The following is a 27,262-nucleotide window of genomic DNA, read 5'->3' as shown; positions in this document are numbered from 1 at the left end:
TTCTTGGAAATAATTTATTTGTGATAGTTGATGTATTGCTGCTATTTACTTGTAAATATGAGATATGGGTGGATAATGTACATAGTATCTGTTATTTAATGCCACAGTTATGGTGGTTTTTTTTTTTTATAGAAAAGAGCAAAGAGACATTCCATTTCACTCAATGCAATAAAAGGAAAAAAGTCATTCTCAGACTTAAAAATTTACATAATTCATGAATTGAAAAGAAGAACATTTTTCTTCATGAGCAGTAGAAGCAGGATCCCATATTATCACTCTTTCCATACAATGGTGATTTTCCATAGGCATACAATAATAGTGTAATTATTATGCACATGTAAAACAATAATTTACCATTCCATTTCCTGATAAAACTGAAAGCAAAGCTTCCATTATGCAAAATTATGTGAAAGATGCTTTAAGAAAATTAGGCCATATTTTGATTTGATGCATACTTTTTGCAAAACACACATGTAGTTTGAGGATGTAGTGCCTTAACATGTACATCACAGTGTTTCCCCTAGGTTTACAGCTTGGGGGGGGGGGGGGAGGGGGACGGCGGCAGGGGCGCGGCGGACACGGACACAAACACTTAAATGAATTATGATGTTCATGTGTTTCTTTTAATGACAGCAGTCAATATAACATCTTACAGTAACAGTATGCAACAATTATACTTCAGGATTAGGGGTTAGGATAAGCAGTTTTACTTAAAAAATAAGTATAATTTTACATGTTTTATGGTAAAGGTAACCTTAAATGACTTGTTTTGTGATCTGGCGCTATATTTATTAAAAAAAAAAAAAAAAAAAAAAATGTTTTTAACTTCAGCTTCCAGGGGGGGCGGGCGGGGCCGTTGGGGGGGCGGGGCCCCACCCTAATATCATTGTAGGGGAAACACTGCATCAATTATTGTGTGTGTGTGTATATTACTCTCATGGAATCTCCTCATTACTGTTCTTACTACAATTAAAACGCTTTAGGAATTGGTGAAATATAAGAGGTAATCAGACAAGAAGCTTGGCCATATTGTACAGCTGACATTGCTCAAATTATCTATTTACATCCTAAATCCAGATATTTTGCCAAACGGCATCTGGGAGGGATGAGTGGAGGAGTTACGTCATCAATTACTGCACTGAAACATCTGGAATACTTGAATGTGCACAAAAGTGGAGGTGTGTCTCTCCACAGCGATGAAACACATGCTCTGATCTTTGATCATCAGGTCTGTTAGTGTGTGCACTGGAGAGCACTAGACAGCTGAACTGTGTACTTCAGAGATATCCAACACGACTTCTACACACTACAGCATTACAGTCCTTACACAGGCAGATAGTGGGGAGGTCACTGTGGGAGTTACACAATCTGCAGGTCAAGTGAGGTCAAAGGGGCTGAGTAAGAGGAGTATTTCAGTAACTGAGGCCATATGAGGCAAAGCCAGGGAAAACAAGACCAGGACCAAAACTGTCCTCTTGGGACCGGGTATTCACATGCGTCTTGGGTGATACGCTCTTACAGTACATAAAGTATTATAAAAAAAGCTAAAAGAAAAGAACCCCTTAATTACTACAGGACGCAGAATGATTGAATACAAGACACTTCTGGGAATGGCTTCCTAAGGTCTGTTTTTCTGTAATATCTATAACCCTTCTTAAGAGACAGGAGCACGGAGGCAAGACGCGCACAACTGTGTATGACTAATCGATCCACACAGAAGGTGCCAGAGAGTATTCCCTTCCTCACAATTGGAGCAGTTGGGTGTTGCATATGTGGGGGGTTGAGCATGACCACAGCTTCCTTCCTACATCCTTCAACTTTAAAAGCAGAATTTCAGTCAAACTCAAACATATCCAGTAAGTCACTGACACTGGAAGCAGTGAGATTAAAGAAAAAAAAAACATGATTTAAAAGTCTTACATAAAATCAATAGTCAATAACAACTCTTCACGGCAAATCAAAAGGTTATTTAGGGGACATATGTACTTAGCTCCCTGCTTCTATCAGCGATGCTACTCTAAAAATGGACAGAGTCAGTGGCACCCTGAGTGGATTCACACTATGGAAATATAATAGTATAGAATGAACATCCCAATTCTCAGTGACTAAAACGTGAGTGAGAATGTAATAAAACCATGACACAATGTTTCTCAGTCATACCAAATTACAGGCATAAAATGTGTTTCTGCAATGCTTGTCGCGTTGAAAAATATCTATAGTACACAGCCTCATCTCGTTTCTCAGTAGAGAATGAAGCTGTGAACATAACCTTGTTACTTGTGATAAATTGTATTCCATACCTATAGTCTGTACTGAGTGATGCTCTTCAATTGAGATCCACCCAAACCATTGAGGGCCAATGCTGATAGAAGAACAGGCTAACTAAGAAGAAGAAGAAGAAGTAGATTCTTACAAAAACAGCTCAATATATAAAAAACAAAGAAAGTCCATCTGAATCTTCTTTCTTGCTATATTTAGTTAGAAAAGTGAGTGGTTAATGGGTCAAAGGGGTATTTAAGGATTCCTTTCTGACCCAGATATGTAACTAATACGTCAAATAGTGCAATATTGCCTCATACCTCGAGGACTGTCTGTCCAATCATTCACCTCCCACTATCCTGAAACACTGCCACATGAGGAAGACCCTGTTAGCCAAAGCCAACATCACAGGTCTACCAAACGAACAAGCCGGTCAGGATTACTGTGTCCTATTTCAGACCTTAAGTTAAAGACTAAAATCAGTAGCGTTGCAAACATATTCAACTTGATATCCAAAGCATGGGCTACCCCTCTCATATGACTTAGTATGTACTTCTCCCTCTTAAAAACAGATACACTAGATATCAGTGATTACGAACATAAAACATGATCAAAAAAATCAAAAAAAGGTAAAAAGCTTTAGTGCACTTCTGGAGGCCCAACCATTCGCCCGAGGAAAGCTTTCAAATCAGTGGTTGGTAAAAGGAAAGGACCCCTGGGTACGTGGTGAAGTGTCATGCAGTAAGCCTTGGAGGATGAATGGAGGGTGACGAAGCCATGCTTGTTTTAGAGTGCGCTGCAGATGCAGATGCTGGCCTGCTACCTTTGAGGCAGGCTCACCCAGGGCAGTCCAGGGGCCCACTTCTTCTCTGGCTAGGGCTTCAGCAGGGGCTCACGCTCTGCAGGCGAGCTCTGTAACACGACAACAACATTGGGTCATTAACTACACCACAACACCATCACCACCACCACCACCAACACCATCACCACCACCACACTTACACACCACAAACGTGAGCGTCATCTCTGCAAGGTTAGAAGACATAGACTAATGACACGTACGGACAGACCCGTGGTCATGTGACAGGGCTCACCTCAGGGGTATTCTTCCTGCACATGAGGACCATGAAGATGATCCCCAAGAGGACGCCCAGGCCCACCACCATGAAGGGGATGTTGATCACCACGTTGCTCATGGTCACAACACTCAGGAGCTTCTTAGCCGAAGCGTCATCGATGACGACACTCTACACAGAGAAGAAACACAGAGATAAGACACATAGATGAGACACTCTACACAGAGATGAGACACAGAGATGAGACACTCTACACAAAGATGAGACACAGAGATGAGACACTCTACACAGAGATGAGACACAGAGATGAGACACTCTACACAAAGATGAGACACAGAGATGAGACACTCTACACAGAGATGAGACACAGAGATGAGACACTCTACACAGAGATGGTGACACTCTACACAAAGATGAGACACAGAGATGAGACACTCTACACAGAGATGAGACACTCTACACAAAGATGAGACACAGAGATGAGACACTCTACACAGAGATGAGACACAGAGATGAGACACTCTACACAGAGATGGTGACACTCTACACAAAGATGAGACACAGAGATGAGACACTCTACACAGAGATGGTGACACTCTACACCAGTCATACTCAAGTAGCGGCCCTAGGGCCTTTTGTGGCCCGTGGGGTGTCTATTAATGGCCCTCGAGCTGTTTTGAAAAGTTTTTTTAATTATTAAAAAAAAAAAAAAAAAAAAAAAAAATCGCGCTGGGCGCTCTTATTTTGAAACCGCGCGCCGCGATCTCAATACGAGGCTGGGGGTTGCAACGATAAACAGATAGCAATCACACCATATCAGCCCAGGTTTGAAGCATTGGCCAAAGAAAGCAGAGGCCAATTCTCCCATTAAAGGGGACATGTGAGAAATGTGAAATAGTTTGGTAAACAAAGCACAAAAATGAGCTGTCTGAAGGCTATTTGTTTAATAACATGGTTAATAACAGGGTTATGTATGGTTTTATTTAGTTATTTATTTTAATATATGCCCAAATTAAAATAATATTTTTATTTTAGGAACTATTTTTGTTTTTAATAAAAAGGAAATGTTATGTTATAAAATGTTGTAAATGTTATATACGTTATGTTATGATACGTTATCGGACGTACACGGTCCCAATAAATGGCCCCTTGAGTCACTGAATTTTTTTTTTGTGGCCCCTCATCATTTCTACTTGAGTACCCCTGCTCTACACAGAGATGAAACACATAGATGATGGGGATATCAGGGCAGAAGCCCTGTTTTTCTTACAACTCATCCAACACAAAGAGATGTAGGATTACATATCCTCCCAATATCTTTACATTGCTGGGAAGGGCTGAAATACTATGGAGAATCCTCAGCACATCCTTCCTGCAAGAAAGTGATCAGTCACAGACGTCTGGCAGCGCATGAGGAAATGTTTTTGAAAGGGAGGTCTGGAATAACAATTAAGGAGACATCCTGTGTGTTGATAAGGCAGGTGTTTGTAGAATGATGTGACCTCTGCTCTACTCAAAACAATGCTTACCTAATTCTTTCACTACGAAGAATTTAATGTCAGAAAAGTACAGGTGTGGGACATTTGCAGGTCGAAATAAATGCAAAAACATGATTTATTTTGTAATTATTCAGTTTGTGGAATTAATACACTTAGTGAATACAGTCAAGATGTATGTATACAGTATACATTCAAATGTAATAGTATACACCCGTGGTAAACATGAAACAATGCCCTAATGGGAATATTTATAGTTTGGACGGTATATATTAATTTACATTTAGCAGACGCTTTAATCCAAAGCGATGTACAAGGAAACTGCATTTTTACATCAGGAGCAGTTAAGGAGTTTAGTGTCCTGCTCAAGGACACTTACACATTTGGTAAGGAGGAGTGGGGAATCGAACTAGCAACCTTCCGATTACTAAACAACATAAATGATTCTATAATAAGGTCAAACATGTGAGCATAACAACCACATTGCCAATGTTTATTCGAAACATCCGTCCTACTCTATTATTATCCAGGCCCGACACAGTATTGTACCAACCCCTCAGGGATGGTGGGACAGGAGATAAATCAGGGAGACCTTCAGCCCAGTAACACTTGCCAAATGATTTCTGACCTTGAACAATAACAATGGGTGACTTAAGGTCCACATGAGAGGAAGGCCCCTTGGAGGGTTTCCATGTCTAGGCTGAAGTTAAAAGCATACTTACTTCATTTAGATACATCACAGGGAACACCAGGGTGCTGACATTACCCGTCTGGCTATATAGAAATAACAAAAAAAAAACATTTATATGGACTCCCAAACATTAGGAAACAACATGCTGGTTTAGTCATATTACTCTCATGGAATATCCTCATTACTGTTCTTACTACAATTAAAACGCTTTAGTTATTGGTGAAATATAAGAGGTAATCAGACAAGAAGCTTGGCCATATTGTACAGCTGACATTGCTCAAATGATCTATTTACATCCTAAATCCAGATATTTTGCCAAACTGCATCTGGGAGGGATGGGTGGAGGAGTTACGTCATTTAAGAACTCAGGTCCAGATCCCAGCTTTGATGTGCCTGGTCTGACTTGAGTGACGTGGACCTGCTACCCGTGCTATTCCTTATGGAGCTGATACATCCATGGCATGACAGCACCGACACCAGCTGTTTGACGGGGGTTAAATGTGTGTATGGGCATGAGGGGGAAACTGCATAGCAGAGTCACATTACACTGGCAAAGGCTTCAAATTGATCTCAAACTGGAATCTGATCCTTTCTGTCCACACTTCATCTTACAAGCTGTTAGGAGATATGAAGTAACGATGCGCCCGCCCGCCCACACACACACACACACACACACACACACACACACACACTAATGGAAACAAAACACACTCGGACAGGAAAAAAAGACACCACAAGCAAACCAAAGCAGCTTATGTGGTTGATTTGTTTAGTGACCACAATCTTATCTCTGGAAGGTACGCAGAGCATGCTTAATATTCACGAGAGTTTACAAAATACTGCCAACTGGCTTCATCAGAAAGTCACCACCACAGTCAGAGCAGCTTCCTTCCGAGCCCAACGCAGCACAAACACGAGAGGAGACGTCCTCTATCCTCCTGCCTGCCCCAGTGGAACAGCAGCCAAAGTTATGTTAAAATAGACTCTTCTAAACAGTTATTACAGCTGGTGACCGTTGATGAGGACACACGTTGCATTGGCCCCCTGTCCCCACATCACGAGAGCTCCTTGGCTGCTCAGTTGGCCTGTGGGACTATGCTGACAACTCCCAAGTTGGGAAACCCAAAGAGAAGAGGGATGGGGTGAGACGTGTATCATGGTCATGAGGGGTGAGGACCGGGACGGGGTGAGACGTGTGTCATGGTCATAAGGGGTGAGGACGGGGGCAGCAGTGGCCACAGGGGGGTGGGTTGGGGTGGGGTGAGTTCACGCCAGCCCAATGGCACATATTCAGCCATTTCAAGCAGGATGTATTCCATTCCTGTACTCTTGAGAGGATTTTGGAGCTCAAGTTTGCTCCATTTCCTGAGGTCTCTGTGTGCAGAAAACGTCAGTCAGGCCAATGTTATGGTGGAAAACTTTTTTTCAGAAGCCTTTCTTAAACTGGTGGTGGTGATGTTACCAATGTTCAGTGAGAGACAATCATTGAAGATCCTCAGTCATTGTCCTCTGTGTACACCATTATCCCTTGCTGGCATTGAAGTGCAAACTGGTGTGCTTAAAAGATGTCAACTCGCGTCCTCACAATTGCCTGGTGGTAAATGGACAGCATTTCTTTAGCGCTTTCTACTTATAGAAAGCGCTTTACAGATGAATGCCTCAGACATCTACCCATTCACACACTGATGGCGGTGGCTACTATCACAGGTGCCAACATGTACACTGGGAGCGGTTGGGGGTTCAGTAGCCCCTTATACATGTGCCAATGTGATCCGATCACATCGCGTCTATTCCGATAGAAACTCGCGATATGGTTACAATTGCCTCATGTAGGACTGGTCTAGATGTGATCTCATCGTTTTTCCGCCGATTGTCTGAGCCTTTCGAGAGAGGTGGTTTACACCGATCGTTCAGCTCAGAAAAGGGCGTGTCAAATCAGGCCGATGTGCCATGGGGGAGGCGGTGACAGGAGGCTAGAAAGTTAGAGGCTAGAAAGTTCTTGCCTGTTCTTGAAAGGAGACTGATCCAATAGGCTAGTAGGCCTACAATTTTTTATCATTGTAATAAAACGCAATTTGGTACACCATTTTAATATGGTAATATAGCCTACTGTTTTTTGCAAAATGAAAGAAAGCATATTAAGGACACGCCGACTCGAGCCTATTAATTCCGAAATTTCACCACATTGTAGGCTATATACTGTAACAACCCTAACACTTGCCTGCTTCCAATGAAAACATTCCCTTATGCAGGGCCGTTGCTAGGAATTCTGGGCCCCCTGAAAGAATATTGGTGTGGGCCCCCCTCCCCCCCCCCCCGACTTTTCATCGCCAAAGATCTAACTTTTCTTTAGATTATATGTATTATAATTTGTTCTTTATTTTTCTGTTCCTCTTTGTTCTTGACAGTGCCTGACGCATTGCACCCAAGTCGTTTATTTTTTTCAATTAACCACTCAACAAAGAGTCACTGGGTATTATTATGTCATGTTGTTATTATTATTCACTCTCCCATTCACTGTCTGTAGTAGCTTTAGTTTCTGATATATATTTGTTGGGTAGAGGGGCCTGGCTCTGTAGATGGCAAAGACAGTGACTTATGTAGACTTGTGCGTGCGTAGATGCGTTAGTATTGTATGAGGACGGCAAGCTGTAAGATTAGCCAATGTTTAACAGACAGACAGACAGCAGGGAAGGTTAACAAACGGAATGAAATAGCTACACATAACACACGATATGCTTTAATAAAACTCACGTTTTATGCTACACAAACGGAAGCACAACAGACAAGTCTTACCATTGAAGATCTTTTAGCACTCCGACATTCGTTCTGAAACTATCTAGCCTACATCCAACCATCGGGATTTTATCCATGTTGTTGTGGAGAACGAGAGTTGAATCAATCATATTTCATTAAACTTCACACTTCTTACATTGGACATATCCAACAGCCAGAATCTGTATCGTCTACAAAGCAGAAATATCTCCATACAGTAGACTTCCCTTCGTTTAGTATCATTTCAAACACTCCAGATGACAGTTTCTCTTGAACTTTCTCCGTGATGCCTTTTTGCCACCTGTTATCGTGTTGTCACGGACATAAACAAATTCCCACCACGGGAAGAAGGCTGTTGTCCTAAAATGTATGACCTAAATGTGATTTATTTTATTCTCAAAAACGAACTTTTGCGTCATGTGAATCAGACATTTGGCTTCACTATTTATTAAGATATTTTAAATTTGTAATGTTCAATGCATTATCGCGCTGATGTGTCCAGCCTGACCCAAGCCCGCTTAGAACGATCCATGGGCCAAACCATTTTTTAAAGAAGGGAGTTATTGCTCGGAAAACAGAAACTTTAAAAAAAAAAAAATGTGCTTGATTTCGTGGCTTTGTTTTAACTCTGATGCATTAGTATGAGTATTAGTTAGGCCTTTACATAATACTTTAGTCATAGAAAGTGAAAGTCTACATAAAACGCTACTTGGGTTTTTGTGGGCCCCCCTGGGCTGTGGGCCCCTAGAATCGTCCCCACCTTTCACCCCTTTACGACGGCCCTGCCCTTATGCAACAGGGGCAGCACTGACTAAGCGTGATATAAACAATATGAGGGGGCTAATCAGTTTCGGGATCCAACATTGCTGAAGAACTTTGACTGGTTCAAAGTCATACAGCAGTACATCTGACTGACAGTGACCTGGTTATCTTGACACCATGACAGGTCTGAATACCAGATAACAGAGGTCCCAACACAGTACAACAATACAATAATAGTACATAGCACAATAACATGCAAATATACTGCCATAAGTGTAGCATAATAAAGTAATCAAGCATTTATTACAAGCAAGGTGGATGACTTCCTGATCTTTCTACATTTTACACAACTATAGACCATTCGAATACTGCTGCCAGAATCCTGACTTAGACAAACAAACTTTTATTCTTCAGTTTCAAGATCTTCATTGATTCAGATTTTTGGAATGAATGTGTTTATCTCTGTAACGGTGTAATGCACTTTCAATGACTTATGTGTATAAAACATGGTAATCAATTAAAACTTCCCACTATGCTTTAGGAAACAAGACCGAGTCAGTCAATCTGTCGCCTGTGGGAACTGTCAACATATATGGGACTAGCATTCCCCCTCAGACCTCATGACGGATGAACCATTGGAATTGAATACCCTGCATCTGCTTCAACAGTAATGTTCAGACCAACAGAAGAGCCCCCTCAAGAGTGAATCAGATACACCCCACGAGTACAAGCAACATCAGCCTGAAATAGGTCAGCATAAGGACACGTTTTCTGTGTAAATATATGGACCTAAATACGGGCCATTGGTATTTCTGCACTGAGGCGGTGAGAGAGAGAATAAAAAAGAGAGAGAGAGAGAGAGAGAGAGAGAGAGAGAGAGAGAAAGATAGCGACTGAGAGATAGACAGAGTGAGAGAGAGTGAGTGTGACAGAGAGAGTGTGAGACAGAGAGAGAGTGTGTGTGTGAGAGAGAGAGAGAGAGAGCAAATCAGAGGGCAAAGGCTTTTCCACGCTGGATTCATGCATGCCAGGACCATGACATCACTGTGGCTGGCAAGCAGGGCAGGTGTGACTCACCATGCCCCTGTGCCCCCATCATGCATTGGCAGCTGAGCTGCAGGGGAGCCAGGTGGAGTAGGTGGACTGATGGACTAGGTGGACCAGGTGGACCAGGTGCACAGATGACACTCCCAAGCCGTGGTCAGAGACCTTGCTGTTTTACAATTGCTGCCACATTTTGTGCTAACGTGTCAAGAAACATATTGCTGTGTTGACACAACATAGAGCTCATAGTGATTGCCTTGGTTCATCACCACAACAAGGCCAAGTACCTCTCAGCCCAGGACTACAGAAATACTAACATGACTAGGTCAGAAACCAATCATGAGGGGTTCAAATACTTATTTGCTGCGATCAAATAAACTGTTATAAAATGCAGTTTTCTGGATGTTTTTGTTGATATTCTGTCTCTCACTGTTAAAACAGACCTACCATTACAATGATAGATCAGGCATTTCTTTGCACGTGGCAGACTTGCAAAATCGGCAGGGGTTCAAATACTTATTTTGCCTACTGTTTATTTCAGGTGTGACTGTTTCTTAAGGTTATAATTTCTACTATTACTACTATTTAGTTATGTCTCAATGATTGAAATAAATGACAGTAAAGGTCTGTATCTGTGAACCTGAACAGTCTGAGCATGAAACTCATTCATTGTGTTTTTATCAGGTAAGCCTGCCAGACTGCACACCTTCTTTAATCTTTGGAGTCTGTTAATGACCTTTGGTTGTAACACACTTCCTCTTTTGCAAAAAATAAAGTACTGATTTAATTCTGATTGCTGGTCTCTGTTTCATCAATATTAACGTCTCAATATAATTCTTCTAACAGTGAGCAAGGGAGAGGAAGCGAGACCTGTGGCCATGGACCTGGGTTGAACCAAGCTAAGAATCAAAAAGGTTCAGAGGTCAACAGGTTGTTCTGGAATCTAGTTCCGCTTTGGTACCCTCCTGAGAAGCAACCCATAGACTTGTGTCCTCTCTAGTTGACATTTGTTTTTCATGCATACTCTTTTGACCTTTTCTGTTCATTTGTATTGGTTCCCAGGAGGATATGGTATACAGCACTTTCCCAGGTTGCTCTGAAATCTAGTGAGGAGAGAGGATCAGGCCTAGGGATTTGCCATGCTGGGTCCACTACTCTCATGCAAATGTTGCAATTCAACACAACATAAAAAACTACCAGTTGATGAAAAAACTGTTTATATCTCTGTTGACATCTATAATAGTGTGACCAGCACCATCCTAGTCCATTTGAAACTCTGCCCAATTTGTTTTAAATCATACAGAGGTGAAAAGGTCACTCACCTGAAGGCTTCAAGCTTCTCTACCATCACATTCACCTGCAGTCTCTTGGCGGCGCGCAGCACGATCCCTGTGAGCTGAGGAGAGACAGGCATGAGCACGCACCCCTGGATCAGCCCAGCATGTCTGACTCACTCAAAACACAGTCATCCCCAATGTCACATAACAGTCACCATCTGAGAAGAATTGGACATCTTTTCATTTGAAAGGCTACACTAAACACCAGGCATATCCAATTCTATATATAATGGGTCTTTGAAGGGAAGCTGCAACATAGCACTCTGCCGCTCTGGGTTTGGTTATCTACAGCACAGGTTTGTGCAACATGTTGAAATGTGTATATTCACACACTTTGACCTTTGACCCTAAGAACTGTGCCTTGCAAGAGCACTCTGCAGCCACCCCCCCTTCCCTATTCTAGGAACATATCACAGCTGTTACAGAAACAACTGGACTTTGGCACTTATTGGAACCGTTCCCACTGTGACCACCGCACAGACAGAAAGACAGGCAGACAGACTGACAGGCAGACAGGCCTATTCTCGTGTTATCTGCTGTTCAGAGAGTCCATTCCCGTTCAGAATAGTCTAGTCAACATGCTGGAGGTATGAGGTGTGAGTCAGTTTGCAGTGGTTGACAGAGGTTGGAACTGAAACTACAAAACCAAAGTTAAAAAGCCCCTCTCTGCAAATGACGTGAGCCACTGTGAAGAAAATCATGTACACCACAATATGGAAATATCATTCAAAAAGTAGGACATGGGTAACAACTACTGCACCTCAAGCTTGTGTTTGACTTTCACCAGGGGCTGTTTATCAGATTCTTGTGAACTTCTCTTTCTCCCTCACTACATCTACACTTTCACAGAATGCTTCCTCATCCTCAGCTCTTGCAAACTGCTCATGTTATCCATTCCGATGAGTCTCCCTCTCTTTTCCTATTGTGTGCAGACTCCTTCTGCTCCATAGTCATACAGTAGCTAGGCGAATGAGGTTAGCACCTGCTGTGTCAGTGACTGCTGTGACACAGGACCCATAGATAAGTTATCTCCCCAACCTAGTGCCCAGGTGCCATGTGGCCACATCTCCCTCATCACAAACAACTCCATAAACCGCTGCTTATCTCCACGACCCGTCACACTGAGCTACCAAACATACAGCCTGATGTACCTTCAGCGCAAAAATAGCTGTTCTTATCAAGACTTATCATCTTATATCTAAACGCAAAGAAAGTTCAATTTGATTGAGATTGGTTTTGACCTGAGCATATTCACTTTAGGGTTACTTTCAAATCACCTTCTTTGTAACAGAAATTTTACCTATTTTACTTATTTTATTGGGCTAGCAGATGATTTAATTCATTTTAGTAAACTAAATTTCAGTATTTCATTCAGTTCTTATTTTCTTCAATTCATTTCCCACAGGGTTTGCATGTGGCGCGTGAACTTGCTCTAACTGATGGTGATGTGACAGTGCCCTCTAGTGGTCAGTACCGGGTTTAAGTCGATAGCAGTCTCATGGTACTCCTTCCTGGGTTTCATGCCGATGACGTCCTTCACAAACTTCTCATCGGCCTGATAGAAGTGCGGTGAGGACATGATTATTGGGGCACCTATAGAGTGAGCACAGAGAAGAACATACTGAGCTGTAAACGCCAAATAGTGTGAGCTAATTCATTTGTAAGTATGTTTTGAGATCCCTAAAAAAAAAGAGACAGATTCTCATATGTAATCAAGCCGAGATGCGCTGTGGACCGCCAGGCCATCAACATGCTAGGGTCATCTCAACTCTGTTAAACATGAACTGGACCTGGAGAAGAACTGAAATTCATGACAAATACAACGCTCTATATGTTCTTACATCATGGTCACGATTTCTCTACTGTCAAAACCCTATGACAAACTCTCACCGCTCAGCTATTTCAGATGGCCACAGATGATTCACTTCCAGTCACAAGGTTCACCCTTTCACACTCATACACACACACACACACACACACACACACACACACACACACACACACACACACACACTTCTGCTTACCCTGCTTGCAGGGACTGACGTTAAGAAGGCCAGACCCTAAGCAGTTCCCAGCAGGGACACAGAAACCGGCATTGGCTGGATTAATGGACAGATTGGCAAAGACCTCACTTGGTGGCACAAAGCGATAGGCTGGTAGGTTCTTCACCCACAACTCTTTCTCAAAGACAGCATACAGGGACCTGGGAGAGAGAAGGAAGGTTTAAAAACAGTCTTTGATTGGTCCTCCATGATTTATCCAATTGTTCTGGTTGGATATGTAACGAAGCCATAGTGGTTGCTCCTTTACAAGGTGTACAGCATGACCTTCCTCATAAGAAACCTGAACTTCCTCATAAGAAACCTGACGAGCCTCTAAATGGAAACCGTGAAGGAAATGAGAAATGAATGCAACGAGGATGGAGGAATCAAGGTCAGACATACATGAGAAATTATGTGCTTGCTCACTCACACATCACTTTTAAGAGCTGTCAGTCATTGATGAGACAGCATCACCTCTTACTACTTAAAGGACCTGTTGTTATATACAGCACCGAAGAAATTAAGTACTTCAGTCAAAGAAAACATCAATTCTTCTGTATGTAATTGTCATCGGAGAGGCAACAACTAACCATTCGGGTTGTTGCAATGATTTGTACCTGCCAACAGCCAATCAAAATTCAATACAGTACATGCATGTGATGTAAAGGTTCAAATTTAACTGGGCTGGATTACCACCTGCGCCTATCAGGTATAGGGGCCCTAAAGGTCCGCACCAAGTAAGCCCCCCTGCTCCAGGGCGGACCCTGAATGCTACTGGTCTAGAGCTGGCCTGATCCAGTGGCGGTGTTAGGTCCAATCTCTCAGGGCTATAGTCCTAAATATTGTTTTGCTTTAAGTTGATGTTTTGCACCACCTGTGAGGTCCTCTAAGTCTTTAAATGCTTAGTGTGTGTGTATGTGTGTGTGTGTGTGTGTGTGTGTGTGTGTGTGTGTGTGTCAGTGAGATGGGCACTTCTAAGAATTCTTGACCCCTTGACAGAATGTTCAGTTATGCCCCCCCAGCAAGATTTTCACATTCACATTCAGTGTTTCCGAGGGCCACTAGTTATGATCAGGGAGCTTCAGATTTGGAAAACCATTTTTCCCCAATAAAAGTCTGGTTCATTTACAGTTTGTTGTAGGGCTGAACGATTTGAGAAAATAATCTAATTGCGATTTTTCCCAAAAATATTGCGATATTCTTTCCCACATTTTTTTGATTTTTATTTAACTGCTCATTACAGAAACAAATCGGTGGCTTTGTCACTGTGCATTTAAGTAATTTAAACAAAGTCATTGTAAGTATAGACACAAGGCATGCACTTTGTGGCATTATGCAGTAATTGCACTTCAGGGTTAGGATAAGCAGTTTTACCTTAAAATAACAGCTTTAAAAAAATAGGGGCGCAAAAACGACTTTTAATATGGAGAATCGCTTCCGTGCCATGCCATACCAGGGTCCGTAGGCAAATGACTGCGTTAAGTAGGTTTGCCTGAAGCCGCCCGGTTTTTACTGTCTGCTGAACTAGTAAGTTGCTTATTTGCCGTCTTGCTTTGTCTTGTGTTGCATTTTCGTTGCACTTTCTTGATGTTTGACTGTGTTAGGACAGTTGTTGACTAACTGGGTTGTCATAGTGTCAAAGTAAGCACATTTCAAGAGATTTCGCTATTTTGAGCCACTAGCATCTCGTTAGCGATAAGCAGTTGATCCGTTGTGCTGCTTTAAACACTGTGTGCAAAATTAAGCATCTTAAAAAAAAAATAAACAAAATGTAAAAAAAATTGTACATTGTAATCGCGGACCTTGAGGTTAGAAAATCGCGTTTTACCATATTGCGATTTAATAGCAAATGCATTTAATCGTTCAGCCCTAGTTTGTAGCCTACTTGTTACCATTGTTTTGTGGTTATGCCTGGAAAGGAATTGCAATTGCATTGCTTCATTTAATTGCAAATTGCACAAAATTAAATATCAGATTCAATATGTTGTTGATGCCATCATTATGCAGATTATATCTACAGATTATACCTATATTTGCCTATATAAATACTTGGTAATCAAATACAGTTTTGGACTATGGTTGCTTCTGGCTGTGTGGGTTGAGCACACCCAGGAGGCTGGTGTTACATCTAGTTTTAAATTGTAGGCTGACAGATGTGAAGAAAGCAGAGGGGTACTTCCTCCTTGGGCCAGATGTCGCACATTCCAACTGAAAATGTGTGTGGGCCCACAAGCAAAAGAAAGCGACAGCCTTAAAGTGAACATAACGCTCACAGACTTGCCAAACAGACTTGCCAAACAGACTCCTATTGCTTAAAATTGTCATATACGGCAATGACAGTTAATTTAGCAATTCCTATCACAATAGCCTGAATAATTTCCTTAATCCAGCACAGAGTTCAGTGCACACAGATGCTCCTGTAGAGTTTAATGAGGATGTGTGCCAAATACTGTAACTATACTCACTTCTCCCCCCACCCCCCCCCCCCCCCCCCACCCCTACCCTGGCTTGACTGCCACTCACCCTCCTCTAGCCATTGAACATTTGCACTATACTTCACTTCACCCCTCTCCCCCACCCTGGCTTGACTGCCACACACCCTCCTCCAGCCACTGAACATTTGCACTATACCTCACTTCCTCCCCCCCCTAAACCTGGCTTGACTGCCAGACACCCTCCTCCAGCCACTGAACATTTGCACCATATGTCTTTTTAATACTGTATCACCTTTACTACATTACCTGTATTGTTTGTACTTTTCTACCTCATTCACTTGATTTCACTTGTTACCACCAGTTACTTTCACCTGCACTTTATATACTTATCATACCTCACTCTTACCTCAATTGCCGCTATTCAATTCTGTTTATATTACAATTCTGTGTCATATTCTAACTCTTACTGTACATATCATATTTATTCACTTAGTCCACCTTACATTTGCACATACTCTGCACTTTTATTGCTATTTTGCACTTACTGGTTAGATGCTAAACTGCATTTCGTTGTCTCAGTACTTGTACTCTGTACAATGACAATAAAGTTGAATCTAATCTAAAAATCGAATCTAATAAGTGAGAGGTACTTTAACCTTACAGGACCTCTTTATCACACAGAAACATAAACAGACATCACCAACCAATCTCCTTAATAACGGGCATTTCATCTTGTTATCTTCTAAAGCTTTGGAACAGGAGACCCACTGTCACAGAAAGACAAAGAGGAGTGGTAGAACCGAGCCAGCTAGGGGTGGCGGAGTCATGGAAAAACTGAATACCTGCAGAGATCTGAGGAGAACATGGAGAGGGTCTCGTTCTTGTGGATAAGGGGGTGGAAGAAGGCGCCGTTGGTTCCATTGATCATATTGCATTCATCAGAGGACCACCAGTTCAGAGAACTGATGAGTAACAAAACAAACACAGTCAGCTAAACAAGGAGAAGACACAGACCTCTTGATGAGGTGAGACCAGATAATGAAAACCAACACAGCCATTACTTGTTGTCTGAGCACAAAGCTCACAGAAACAATTTAATCACAGTGAACAGTGTTTGACACTTTGACATACCTTTGGCCTTTCCACAAAGCCACTCCGGCAAAGTCTTGGTAATTCTGAGACCCACTGTAGAACACATAGTCACCATCGTCTGTCCCGTTCATCTGTAATAGAGACCACACACTGTTTTAGCATCAAAAGTTTGAACAAAGATTGAAACAATTTTGAATAAAAAAACACTATATGGTTTATCTACTATAGTGTGACTTAAAAAGTGATAGTTTGCATTCCAAATAAAAAAATATATATATTATAGAAGGCTGTAAGGCACAGCTGTCTACTTATTTCATGGAATTTCTGTAGTGAGCTGTGGTCTGCTGTACAGCACATCTCATGAGCACACTGAGAGTGCTGCAGCATCAGCAGGCCCTTTCACAAGCTCCAGAATACATCTCATGACATACTGAGAGCGCCGCACCATAAGCAGGCCCTTTCACAGGCTCCAGGACAGAGGAATGGTGAGCCTACGCAGCTGAGAATGGGTCATGTACAAACCAAATGTCTCCTTACAAAAGAGCATCTGTCTGCCCGTACCAGGAGAGTCCCCACCTTATAGAAGAGTCCAAACACACTCAGTGCGTGCACATGATGGCAGTACTCCGATCCGATCCGATTCTCTCCATGGGGTCTCCATGGGGGGTTAACTGCTTTATCTCAAAGCACATGGCAGTGACAAATCCAGATCTTGGCCACGACAGTTCAAATCAAATGCGGAATGTTGACATCTGCTACCGTTGATTATACAGTAAATAGGTTGTGAAATGAAACAAAAACACACCACAGTTAAAGTTGTATTAGTATTGATTGATTCACATCGATATGAATGGATTACATGACTAACAACTGGTGGAAAAGTAATATGAAAATATTTGTTCACTGAATTAGCGCATTCTGTCCAAAACAGTTGCGTTCCAGTTTCAAAGTACAGTTTCGGTTTCAGTATTTCAACGTGAATGAGAGGGAGCACAAGAACACATGTGTCCAATTTCCAATTTAAATCGGACTGAAATCGGAAATTGGACACATGTGTCCACACTGTCAACTGTGGGGTCAAAGTAGAGTCCCCACCTGATAGAAGAGTCCAAACACACTCAGTGTGGACACATGTGTCCAATTTCCGATTTCAGTCCGATTTAAATCGGAAATTGGACACATATGTCTCCCCAAATCTAGATTTCTTGTGTCCGACTTGAGTCCGACTGGACTCTGATGTAAACCCCTGGATACACGATTCGATTCCGCTGGGAAACGAACTAGACACGCATGTGTCTTTCGAATCTAGATTCCAATTGGACAACAACAACTTTTGCACGTGCTTGAGATCCTGCCCACAGACATATACATGCATCATATGTGTCTATGATATGATAATCGCTGCTAGACGCTCAGTTCTTGTGCTCCCTCTCATTCACGTTGAAATACTGAAACCGAAACTGAAACTTTGAAACTGGAACGCAACTGTTTTGGACAGAACGTGCTAATTCAGTGAACAAATATTTTCATATTACTTTTCCACCAGTTGTTAGTCATGTAATCCTTTCATATCGATGTGAATCAAACAATACTAATACAACTGTGTGGTGTGTTTTTGTTTCATTTCACAACGTATTTACTGTATAATCAACGGTAGCAGATGTAAACATTCCGCATTTGATTTGAACTGACGTGGCCAAGATCTGGATTTGTCACTGCCATGTGCTTTGAGATAAAGCAGTTTACCCCCCATGGAGACCCCATGGAGAGAATCGGATCGGATCGGAGTACTGCCATCATGTGCACGCACTGACTACTGTCAAGTGTGGGGTCAAAGTAGAGTCCCCACCTTATAGAAGAGTCCAAACACAGTGTCAAGTGTGGGGTCAAAGTAGAGTCCCCACCTTATAGAAGAGTCCAAACACAGTGTCCAGTGTGGGGTCAAAGGCTTTTGCGGCCGCCAGGAGCTTGTCCTCGTACCCCCAGAGCAGGTCCCCGACCGTGACAGTGGTGAAGAGGCCGATGCCCTGCCCTTTCATGAAGTCATTGATTAGACCTGGGACGAAGGGCATGTCCTTCACCTTCTCCATCACCGTCTGCAAGAGAACCCACAAACCCATCATATTATTTTATATATCACAACAGTACTTGACTTCTGAATGTTGTAGATGCTGACAACCTTTATGTCATTACAGGCTATTTTACATTAATGTATATAAAGCATTCCATCCCAGGGTCTGGGTCAGTTAAAGTGTAAAATATCAGTGGATACGACACCTTGGCCCCAAAAAGAAACACACTAATACTCTTAATCGTATTCATAACTAGTAATATTAAATGGCTTTCTTCTTTCTCAAGAGCACACCCGTATGTTTTTATACAACTGCTTCATTTCAACGATCAGGACCTTCAGTGGTGTGTCCTAACCTGTGTGGGTTGTGGTGTGTATGTGTAAATGTAGAAGCTTCACCATTGCTGGAATATTGACTGTTCTGATGAGATCCGTCTCCGCTCCTCTGGACATGCTGGCCTCAAACACATAAGTCTTAGGATTGACTGCTTCCACTTTGGTGCCATTCTCCAAGAAAACCACATTTAGCATTGGGCGGTATTCCCTGAAACAACAAAACACAGAGAATGAAACAGTGTGACAGGGCTGACTCTGGGGCTAGTTAAGGATAGGTTTCCTGCTCGAACCCTTGTAAAGCCACAGTCTGCATAACATGCCAGTGTAATCATCCCAGCTCAATTGTGTTTCCATCCCCACATGTCCACCATACTGCTATGACTTGAAGCTGGCATTATGTTGTGTAAGATGAAAAGGACATGTGACACATCTTATCTTCATGGTTCCATGCACTATGGGGAGAAAACCACTCATCAGTTCTAGGTTGCAGGGTAGTATTTTCACTTGTTAAACCAGACAACACTCCTAAACACTCAATCCCATGACTGTAGTTGCACAACATAAACTTGTGACCTGGACAGTAGGTCCTGTTTTAAGATCGTAAAGGTAATTTATATTCCAGACTCACCTATAGGTATAAGGTCCCAATTCGACCACAGCAGGTTTATTCCCAGCCAAAACCTCTATGGGGTTGGTCAAATTAAACATGTAAAATTGCATATAAACGGGCGGAGGCGGGTTCGCCCAGGCGGCAAATGCATCTGTGCCATTCTTTAACACCACCTCCTGTGGAGCCAGACACACAACATTCAGGTTAACACTGCTCTGGAAAATCTGACTATATGAGCGCTTAGCTTGTGAAGCTAATGTAAGCCAAGTTAAACAGATAATGTGCGATCTGCAAATAAACTCGCTAATGTACACTACACCCACTCCTCAACTTTAGCTACCAGCTAACATTTAAGATGTAACAAACGACAAAACACTAAAACGATAGCCTCACATGCAGTTCAGGCAGAACATTTGTCAACTCACCGATTTAATCCTTTTGTACACAAGATTGGGAAAGATCTGCGACAACACCAAGGTTATCCCCGCAATTAAAACAAGTATACAAAGCACTCCCGTGCTGTATACACAACAGGACTTTAACATCGTTCGTTTTACAAATAAAATAATTTGACCTAAAAGAAACGTCGATCCCTACTACTGCTACTTTTTGTGATGAGATGGCCACTGTTGCTTACTCACTCTGCCGCGGCCGCTGTCACAACAATATGTGTGCCACAACAAGCAACACCAAGATATTCAATGTGCGTATATGCGCCTCCTTTCACATCTAAAGGAAATATCGCAATGGCAGTGAAATGGGTAGGTTGGTCAATTTTACCACAACTGTCAAGTGTCGTTCATGAAACTAAAAACCAACTGGATTTAAAAGAAACACGTTCTTCCGCAAACTTCTTTAGTCGTTATTTGGACGAAACTGTTTATCTCCGTGTGTTGAGAAAGTCTACGTACGTCATGTGACGTTGACGCATGTGCGTTTGAGAGTAGTCCCCCTACTGGACGAGTGCCCTTGTAGCCCATAGACATGTCTATGTTGTAGCCCCCCTACGGGACGATTTTCCCGTGATAAGTATTCATCGATGTCTGAGGTAGTTACTTGCCCTGAGTGTTTAACAGGATAGACTCAAACAGAGGAATACCTATCAACGCAACTGGTTTTAGATTAGGTATAGGTTTGTGTTGTTGAATAATCTTGCAATGGGCCCTGGTCCAATGATAAATTACCTGCACATTTGGAATATGACTAAAAGGATCACCTTAAGGCCTAAATATTGTAGCATATATCTAGGGCTATGCCTATCTTTCAAGATATATATGTAGTACAGACCAGTAGGGCCTAGGCCTTTTCTCAACAACGCATTTTTCATGGCTGATCTGTAGTCTACACAGAAATTATGAAGATAAATAAAACATTAAAATGTTAAGGCTAGCAGCAACAAATTACAAGGATAGTGTGATTTAAGGGGTTACAGTTTTTTGTCATGATTCAAAGACTAGGCCTGACCACTTCTCATCTGTGCTACAGATAAGTGTGGTAGCCTGTTCATGTTTATCTCTGATGACATTCACCATCACCTGTTCAAGTTTGGTGATGATCTTTGATCATGGCTCAACTCAACTGAGAAGATAAACGTACACACAATAGTCCAGTAAAACCTTAAATGCTTTTGACTTCTTTTTTTCTTAAATGATAAATAGATGTATTCTATGTCTGACATACCATGATGAAGTAGGAAGAATGGAAAAGGACATAGGCATCAAACCGCAGTGAGGTATGACCTTAATGTTTGTATTACGCTCCCTTTACAGCATGAAGGCCCATTTTCCATAGAAAAGGGTAGAAATAGTGTTTGCTGGCTGGAATACTATGGTAGGAAAGGTAATTTGTCACACACAAGTCATATAGATAGGCCTTGTTGTTATACCCTTGCTATTGTTGGGACTAGTGTGTTAATACCTCAAAACTTCCTTTCTGATCTGGCTTATGTTCTGTATCTGTATAGTCTCTGTGACAAATTATTTGTTAAAGCGCTGTAGAAATCAAATGGAATTGGATTAGAAAAACTGATTGCATTTCGCCTGGCACTGTAGCCCATTCATATCATTGTCTTCGGAAATGTCAAAGACAGAGATGTTTATTATTGTAATCCAGACATTCTGTGGTATTCATTCATGGAGATAAGTGATATGGTCCAATCAAATTATTAATTGATGATACAGTGAAGTGTATTACATTTCCAATGACTGAAATATGCTAAATCTACTTTATAATTTGTACTCTACATGATGTATACAATATCAACTCAAATCATGCAAGAGTTTATGGTGTGTGTGTGTGTGTGTGTGTGTGTGTGTGTGTATGTGGGGGGGGGGTGCCCTTTTCGAGCTTAGAGTAACAGCCCCCCAACATCTCTGTACACGTTGTCACTTGTTAGATGGAGTTAGGCTGAATAGCTTCATATTCTTAAATAGATAGAGTTAGGCTAAATAGCTTCATATTCTTAAATGTTGGCAGAGCTTTTGTGGTGATGTTTTGCAAATCAAGTGAAGAAGTAGGCCACATTTCTATTTTGTACAGCCATTCATGCAATTTAGGTTTGTCCTCTGTGGTTTGTCCTCTGTGAAAGATTCCTCAGTCTTTCCACATGGGATTATTTTGCATTCCGCTCCAGTGACACTATGATCGTCAGTGGATGTATTACCAATGTATGTCCCATTCTTCTTTGTAACATCTGACAAGTTGTCCTGGGTTATGGCTGTATAGACCCTTTGCAAGCTGATGTGACCATGCTCTGAAAGGTCACAGTACTTTTTTCAATGCAGGGATATTTTTTAGACAAACTGGCCAACCCACCCAATGTTCCCAGTTGGCAGGCACATGTTGTGCACAGCCACCTACTGCTCCGTTGTGGCTTATGAGAGATTCATCCAGAGCTGCTTCATGGTCTCTCTGGTCACTGTGGCGCTGCTTCAACCCCCGTGGATGTACAGTGTGGTCTTTGCCGCCATTAAAATGTTCCAGGTGGGGACCGTAATTCTCAGTCAGGTCCAAGGCATGGGCTCCGAAGGTGTCAGAGTGTTTGTGTTCCGTGCTGAGGTTTGTCTGCGGCTGACGTCCTTTCTTGTTGGTATCCAACCAGGGTCTTTAAAGTGGTTCGGATATTGTTGCAGTGCCATTAGGTTAGGAAGCTTATCACCTGGGCTTTTTGGACACAGGCACTTTGAAGAAAAAAACAGAGACATGTGTTTGGTTTGGTGACTGTTATCTCTGATCTTATTAGAAAGGCGTGGTCTCAACTGAGGGCCAATCAGAAGAGGTTGGAAAGCATAATTCCTGCTCATCTGAATGTGTATTTGTAACATACAGTTTACATTTTGTAAAAGAATCCACTATGACGGTTTCTATTATATTGGGTATATTTTTTGATATATAAATATTGTAGCATAGGAAGTAGGAAGCATGCTCTTTGTTCATGAATCAGTAGATGGGTCTTCTCTTCACACGAAACACTAGATAAGGGTGGCCAAATACGGCAACAGAGAATTACACACAGTGAATTACGCACATCACATGGACTCGAATAGAATAGACGAAAATAGAAATACACGCTGATATTTACACAAGCAACACACAAATACATTCTAAAATGGAACATTTAACACAAAATCGTTCATTAACCGTTCTAACAGGCACACATGCACAACATTATGGAGCGGACGATTACACACACATGGAAGCGCGCAACCCCCCCCCCCCCCCCCCCCCCCCCCCCCCTAACCCTAACCCCCCCTCTCATTTAGCTCATAAATTCTGCTCATTTCTTTTAGAAATATGTAGAGAAGACGCCAAATGATTTAAGGCTTAAGAAGAAACCCATGAGTATGTACAGGATCACTACATTTATGAGGCACCAGCAGTAAAAGCAGCCATTTATAAACTATTTTGATTTATTTCATTATTTAGTATTGTAACACTTTTCAGCTGACAATTAATATTAACTTAGCTGACCAAAAGTTAACATAGAAAAAATTCTCCAAGACCTCTCCTGTCCCTGCTGAGGAGGAGCTGGAATGCATAAAGGCACAGCATCTTCAGGAACATTCTTGTGATTTCCACAGTTCTCCACTGTGTGTCAGTCTAGAGGCATTAGATGGGGAACTTGCAGTTCAGTTAAAATTCGAAATTAAAGGCACCCAGTGCAACTTTCGGGGCTTAAAAATAAACATTCAATTTCTAGTCTTTTTTACACATAGTAAGTTTCAATAACTCCATACCACTTCATATCGACATTCAAGGAGCAAAGATGAGACGTCGTTGTGTGGTGAGAGCTGATAGAATATCGTAAACAACAACAATCGCCGCAATTTTTTTTCCAAATCTTTATTTATATATATTCCAAATCTTCCCAATGGAAAAATGGCCTTTCCCCATGGTCTGGAGTTATTGAAACTTACAACGTGTAAAAAAGACTAGAAATTGAATGTTTATTTTTCGAGTCTCAAGCCTATAAAGTTGCACTGGGTGCCTTTAAACTAAATGAAATACTTTAATTTCATTTCCTCACGGTCTTCTAGCTGGTCGGTCAGTGTGTGTGCTCAGAAAGCACTCATTGAATGTGTTTTTGTAGACAGTCATGGGAGTAAGCAGTTCCAGCTAATCAACATGTTTCTTGTGGCACCAGAGTTGCGGACCCCACCTTTTAGGGGTTCACTGCAATTTAATTTCATTCTTCTCAAGGGTATGATGATAAAGATCAGATATACTTAACAGCACTAACTGTCAGTCTTCACAGTGTGTTTATATAAAATAAACAATATAGTTTTATGTGAGAAAAAGTACAAATAGAATGTATTCTTCAATTAGAATGAAGAATTACAACAAATGAACTCTATCTTGTCTACATTGAAACCACATCATATGTAGCACAGATTTGACTTCAGTCCAATACTCCAGCACATGTGTTCCACCAGGCCAGACCATGTTGCTTAGCCTACACTTTCATTCCAAAGAGTGGAGTTGTAAAACATGAGGTCATATTACACAAAGCAAGGCTTTGTTGAAGTTGCAGCAGACGATAAGAAAATGCAAGCATGAGCTTTTAGAGCAGTCTAAACACATAGATCAGAAAACATTTGAGTCATCAAAGTTGATGTTGGCTCAGTCTTTACTTTTGTCATATCAGGGATCTGCACTTTGGACTATCTTGAATATGTTTACTTTTACACAATACAGGGATTGATCTTCATGTCAATAAGATCTTAGAACACATTTTCCAATAACTGATAGATACTTCAATCAAATTGCATACAGTTTTGAAATGTTCTATTGCACAGAAAAGACAGAAAACGTAATGTTTCGTACAATTATGAGCAGGAGACCCAGTATTCTAAAGATTTTTAAAAGACAACAAGATGCTCTCCTGAAACCTAAAAATAAGAGTGTGGATAGATTTTCAGGAACATCATCAAATGAGATTCCCAGGGTTGTCTGCTGGTTTGGTGAACTCAGATATATTCCTGTGATGTTCTGCCTTCCCCCTACCTCCTGTGGGCACACTATTCATTTTCATTAATCAGAGAGATGGCTTCATTCAGTGTTGTTGGTCAGTCATTCATTGGCGTACAGTGTTGCCCTGACCCCTGCTCCTTCCTCAGGAACCTCCCACCATGCCACACACTGCATTAGTCAATACAGGGCAACGTCCTGCAGATTTTTGCTGAAACTTTATTCAGTTTTCTTCTTTGTTTTGTTTGTTTGCAGCCTTTTTACCAACTATTCAAAAGTGGTGTAGTACGGCATTTGCTTTGAAATGTGCATGTAAGAAGGACAAATGTAGTTGTCGATAAAGACATTATCCCACTATTACTGCTGTATAAGTAAGGCATGGGCTATCAAACGGACAAAGTGATCCTAAAGAGCAACTTTAACAAACACCTTTATCCAAAGAGCGAATTGCAACTCAGGTCAGCCACTTGTTATTCAACAACACTAACCATTGTACCACTGATCACACATGGTAGATTTGCCAACTCAAAAGTGGTATCTACAGTATTGTGATTGGAAAGCCAACAGATAAAAAAAATCTGGCCCCCCAATTACCAGACTTGACACTCATCGGCCCCCGGGTAATTTGAGTTTGAGACCCCTGGTCTAAACCAAACACGATGAAGCAGCATTTAGCGATTATGTGACAGGCAACTGGAAGAAACTGCCAGATCCTATATATATATATATATATATATATATATATATATATATATATATATATATATATATATATTTGTATTCTTTACTCTTACATTTAATTTGAATGTTCCTTTTGGTTTTATTTATGTAAAGCACACAAAATTGCCTCTGGGTGTGAAATGTGCTGTATAAATAAACTTGCCACACACTCGAAACGAAAGGATAAAATGGCATAAAACGAGGACAATGCTGAAAATATTTGCAAGATCAAATACGTCTGTATGTCATATCAAAAGCCGTTTTAAAAGCATAGATGGGCCATATCAAATCAATTTGTGCATTAAGCCTAAAAGCTCAAAACACATAATCTGATGACAACACATGAAGTATGACCGTCTATCTAGTCGTGTCCACTACAGCATTCATTTAACACATTAATGGTGTGTTTCATTTCGCCAGTAGATGGCATTACAACATGTCGCTGCATTTTGGAACAGTTGGCTGATCACAGATACTTCCAATTGTAGGAGAGATGCTCTTAAATCAGAATCAAAACAGCAACTCTGTTCCTGCAGCACACTCAAATTACAGGATTTCACCATGACATATAACTCATCTAGGTTAATTTGATCTCATTCACATCTCATAAAGCACGGATTAAGCAACAAATTAATTTCACTTTAAACATTGCTCATATATACAGCATAAACCGTGTAGCCAGAATGCCTATCAAGATTATTTTTAATTTACCTTGCTTGAATAATTTAATGAATTGCTAGCTACAGAGGAACTTTATCTTTGCAGCTGCATCGTTGCTGAATATAGGTCTTGTTGCATGATCCTCTCTATCGCAAGAAGACAATTGATGTGAATCAATCAGCACCTATTGAGCAAATGAGCTTTCATCATCAGCGTTTGATATCGCTCCACTCCCCCTTCATTTTACACGTGTGCAGCCTACTTCTCATATATTGATGCGGGACCCGCTGTAAGGCATTAGCCAATTGGCAGCAAGCTCACCTGATTGCAGGGAGTGATTTTCATCAGTGCCGCAACAAGAGGCCATTCCAAGCGAAGAAGAGACACACG

The 27,262-nt window shown here is 41.5% G+C and overlaps 1 protein-coding gene across 1 annotated transcript; it reads right to left on the bottom strand.

The window, feature by feature from the left end:
• Positions 1–7: 7 nt before the first annotated feature.
• On the bottom strand, positions 8–20,876 carry scarb2c (scavenger receptor class B, member 2c). Its single transcript, XM_080847087.1, has 12 exons — positions 20,452–20,876; positions 20,045–20,202; positions 19,480–19,624; positions 18,914–19,105; positions 17,049–17,140; positions 16,760–16,879; positions 13,465–13,643; positions 12,915–13,033; positions 11,426–11,499; positions 5,554–5,605; positions 3,354–3,506; positions 8–3,171 (listed from the first exon to the last, which is right to left on the bottom strand). Exons 1-12 carry the CDS (start codon positions 20,569–20,571, stop codon positions 3,133–3,135), a joined length of 1,443 nt encoding a protein of 480 aa, XP_080703213.1. The 5' UTR covers positions 20,572–20,876; the 3' UTR covers positions 8–3,132.
• Positions 20,877–27,262: the final 6,386 nt, after the last annotated feature.

Source organism: Sprattus sprattus (genome assembly GCF_963457725.1).
Source record: "Sprattus sprattus genome assembly, chromosome: 11".
Taxonomy (NCBI): Eukaryota; Metazoa; Chordata; class Actinopteri; order Clupeiformes; family Clupeidae; genus Sprattus; species Sprattus sprattus.
The sequence above is the reverse complement of the archived record's forward strand: the minus strand, read 5'-3'. Positions and strand labels throughout refer to the sequence as shown.

Coding starts and splice junctions, on each gene's coding strand:
- scarb2c (XM_080847087.1), bottom strand. CDS start 20,571: ATGTTAAAGTCCTGTTGTGTATACAGCACGGGAGTGCTTTGTATACTT. Junction 19,106..19,479: donor CAGTCAATATTCCAGCAATG/GTGAAGCTTCTA, acceptor GTTCTCTTGCAG/ACGGTGATGGAGAAGGTGAA. Junction 11,500..12,914: donor CTGCTATCGACTTAAACCCG/GTACTGACCACT, acceptor GTCTCTCCTCAG/CTCACAGGGATCGTGCTGCG.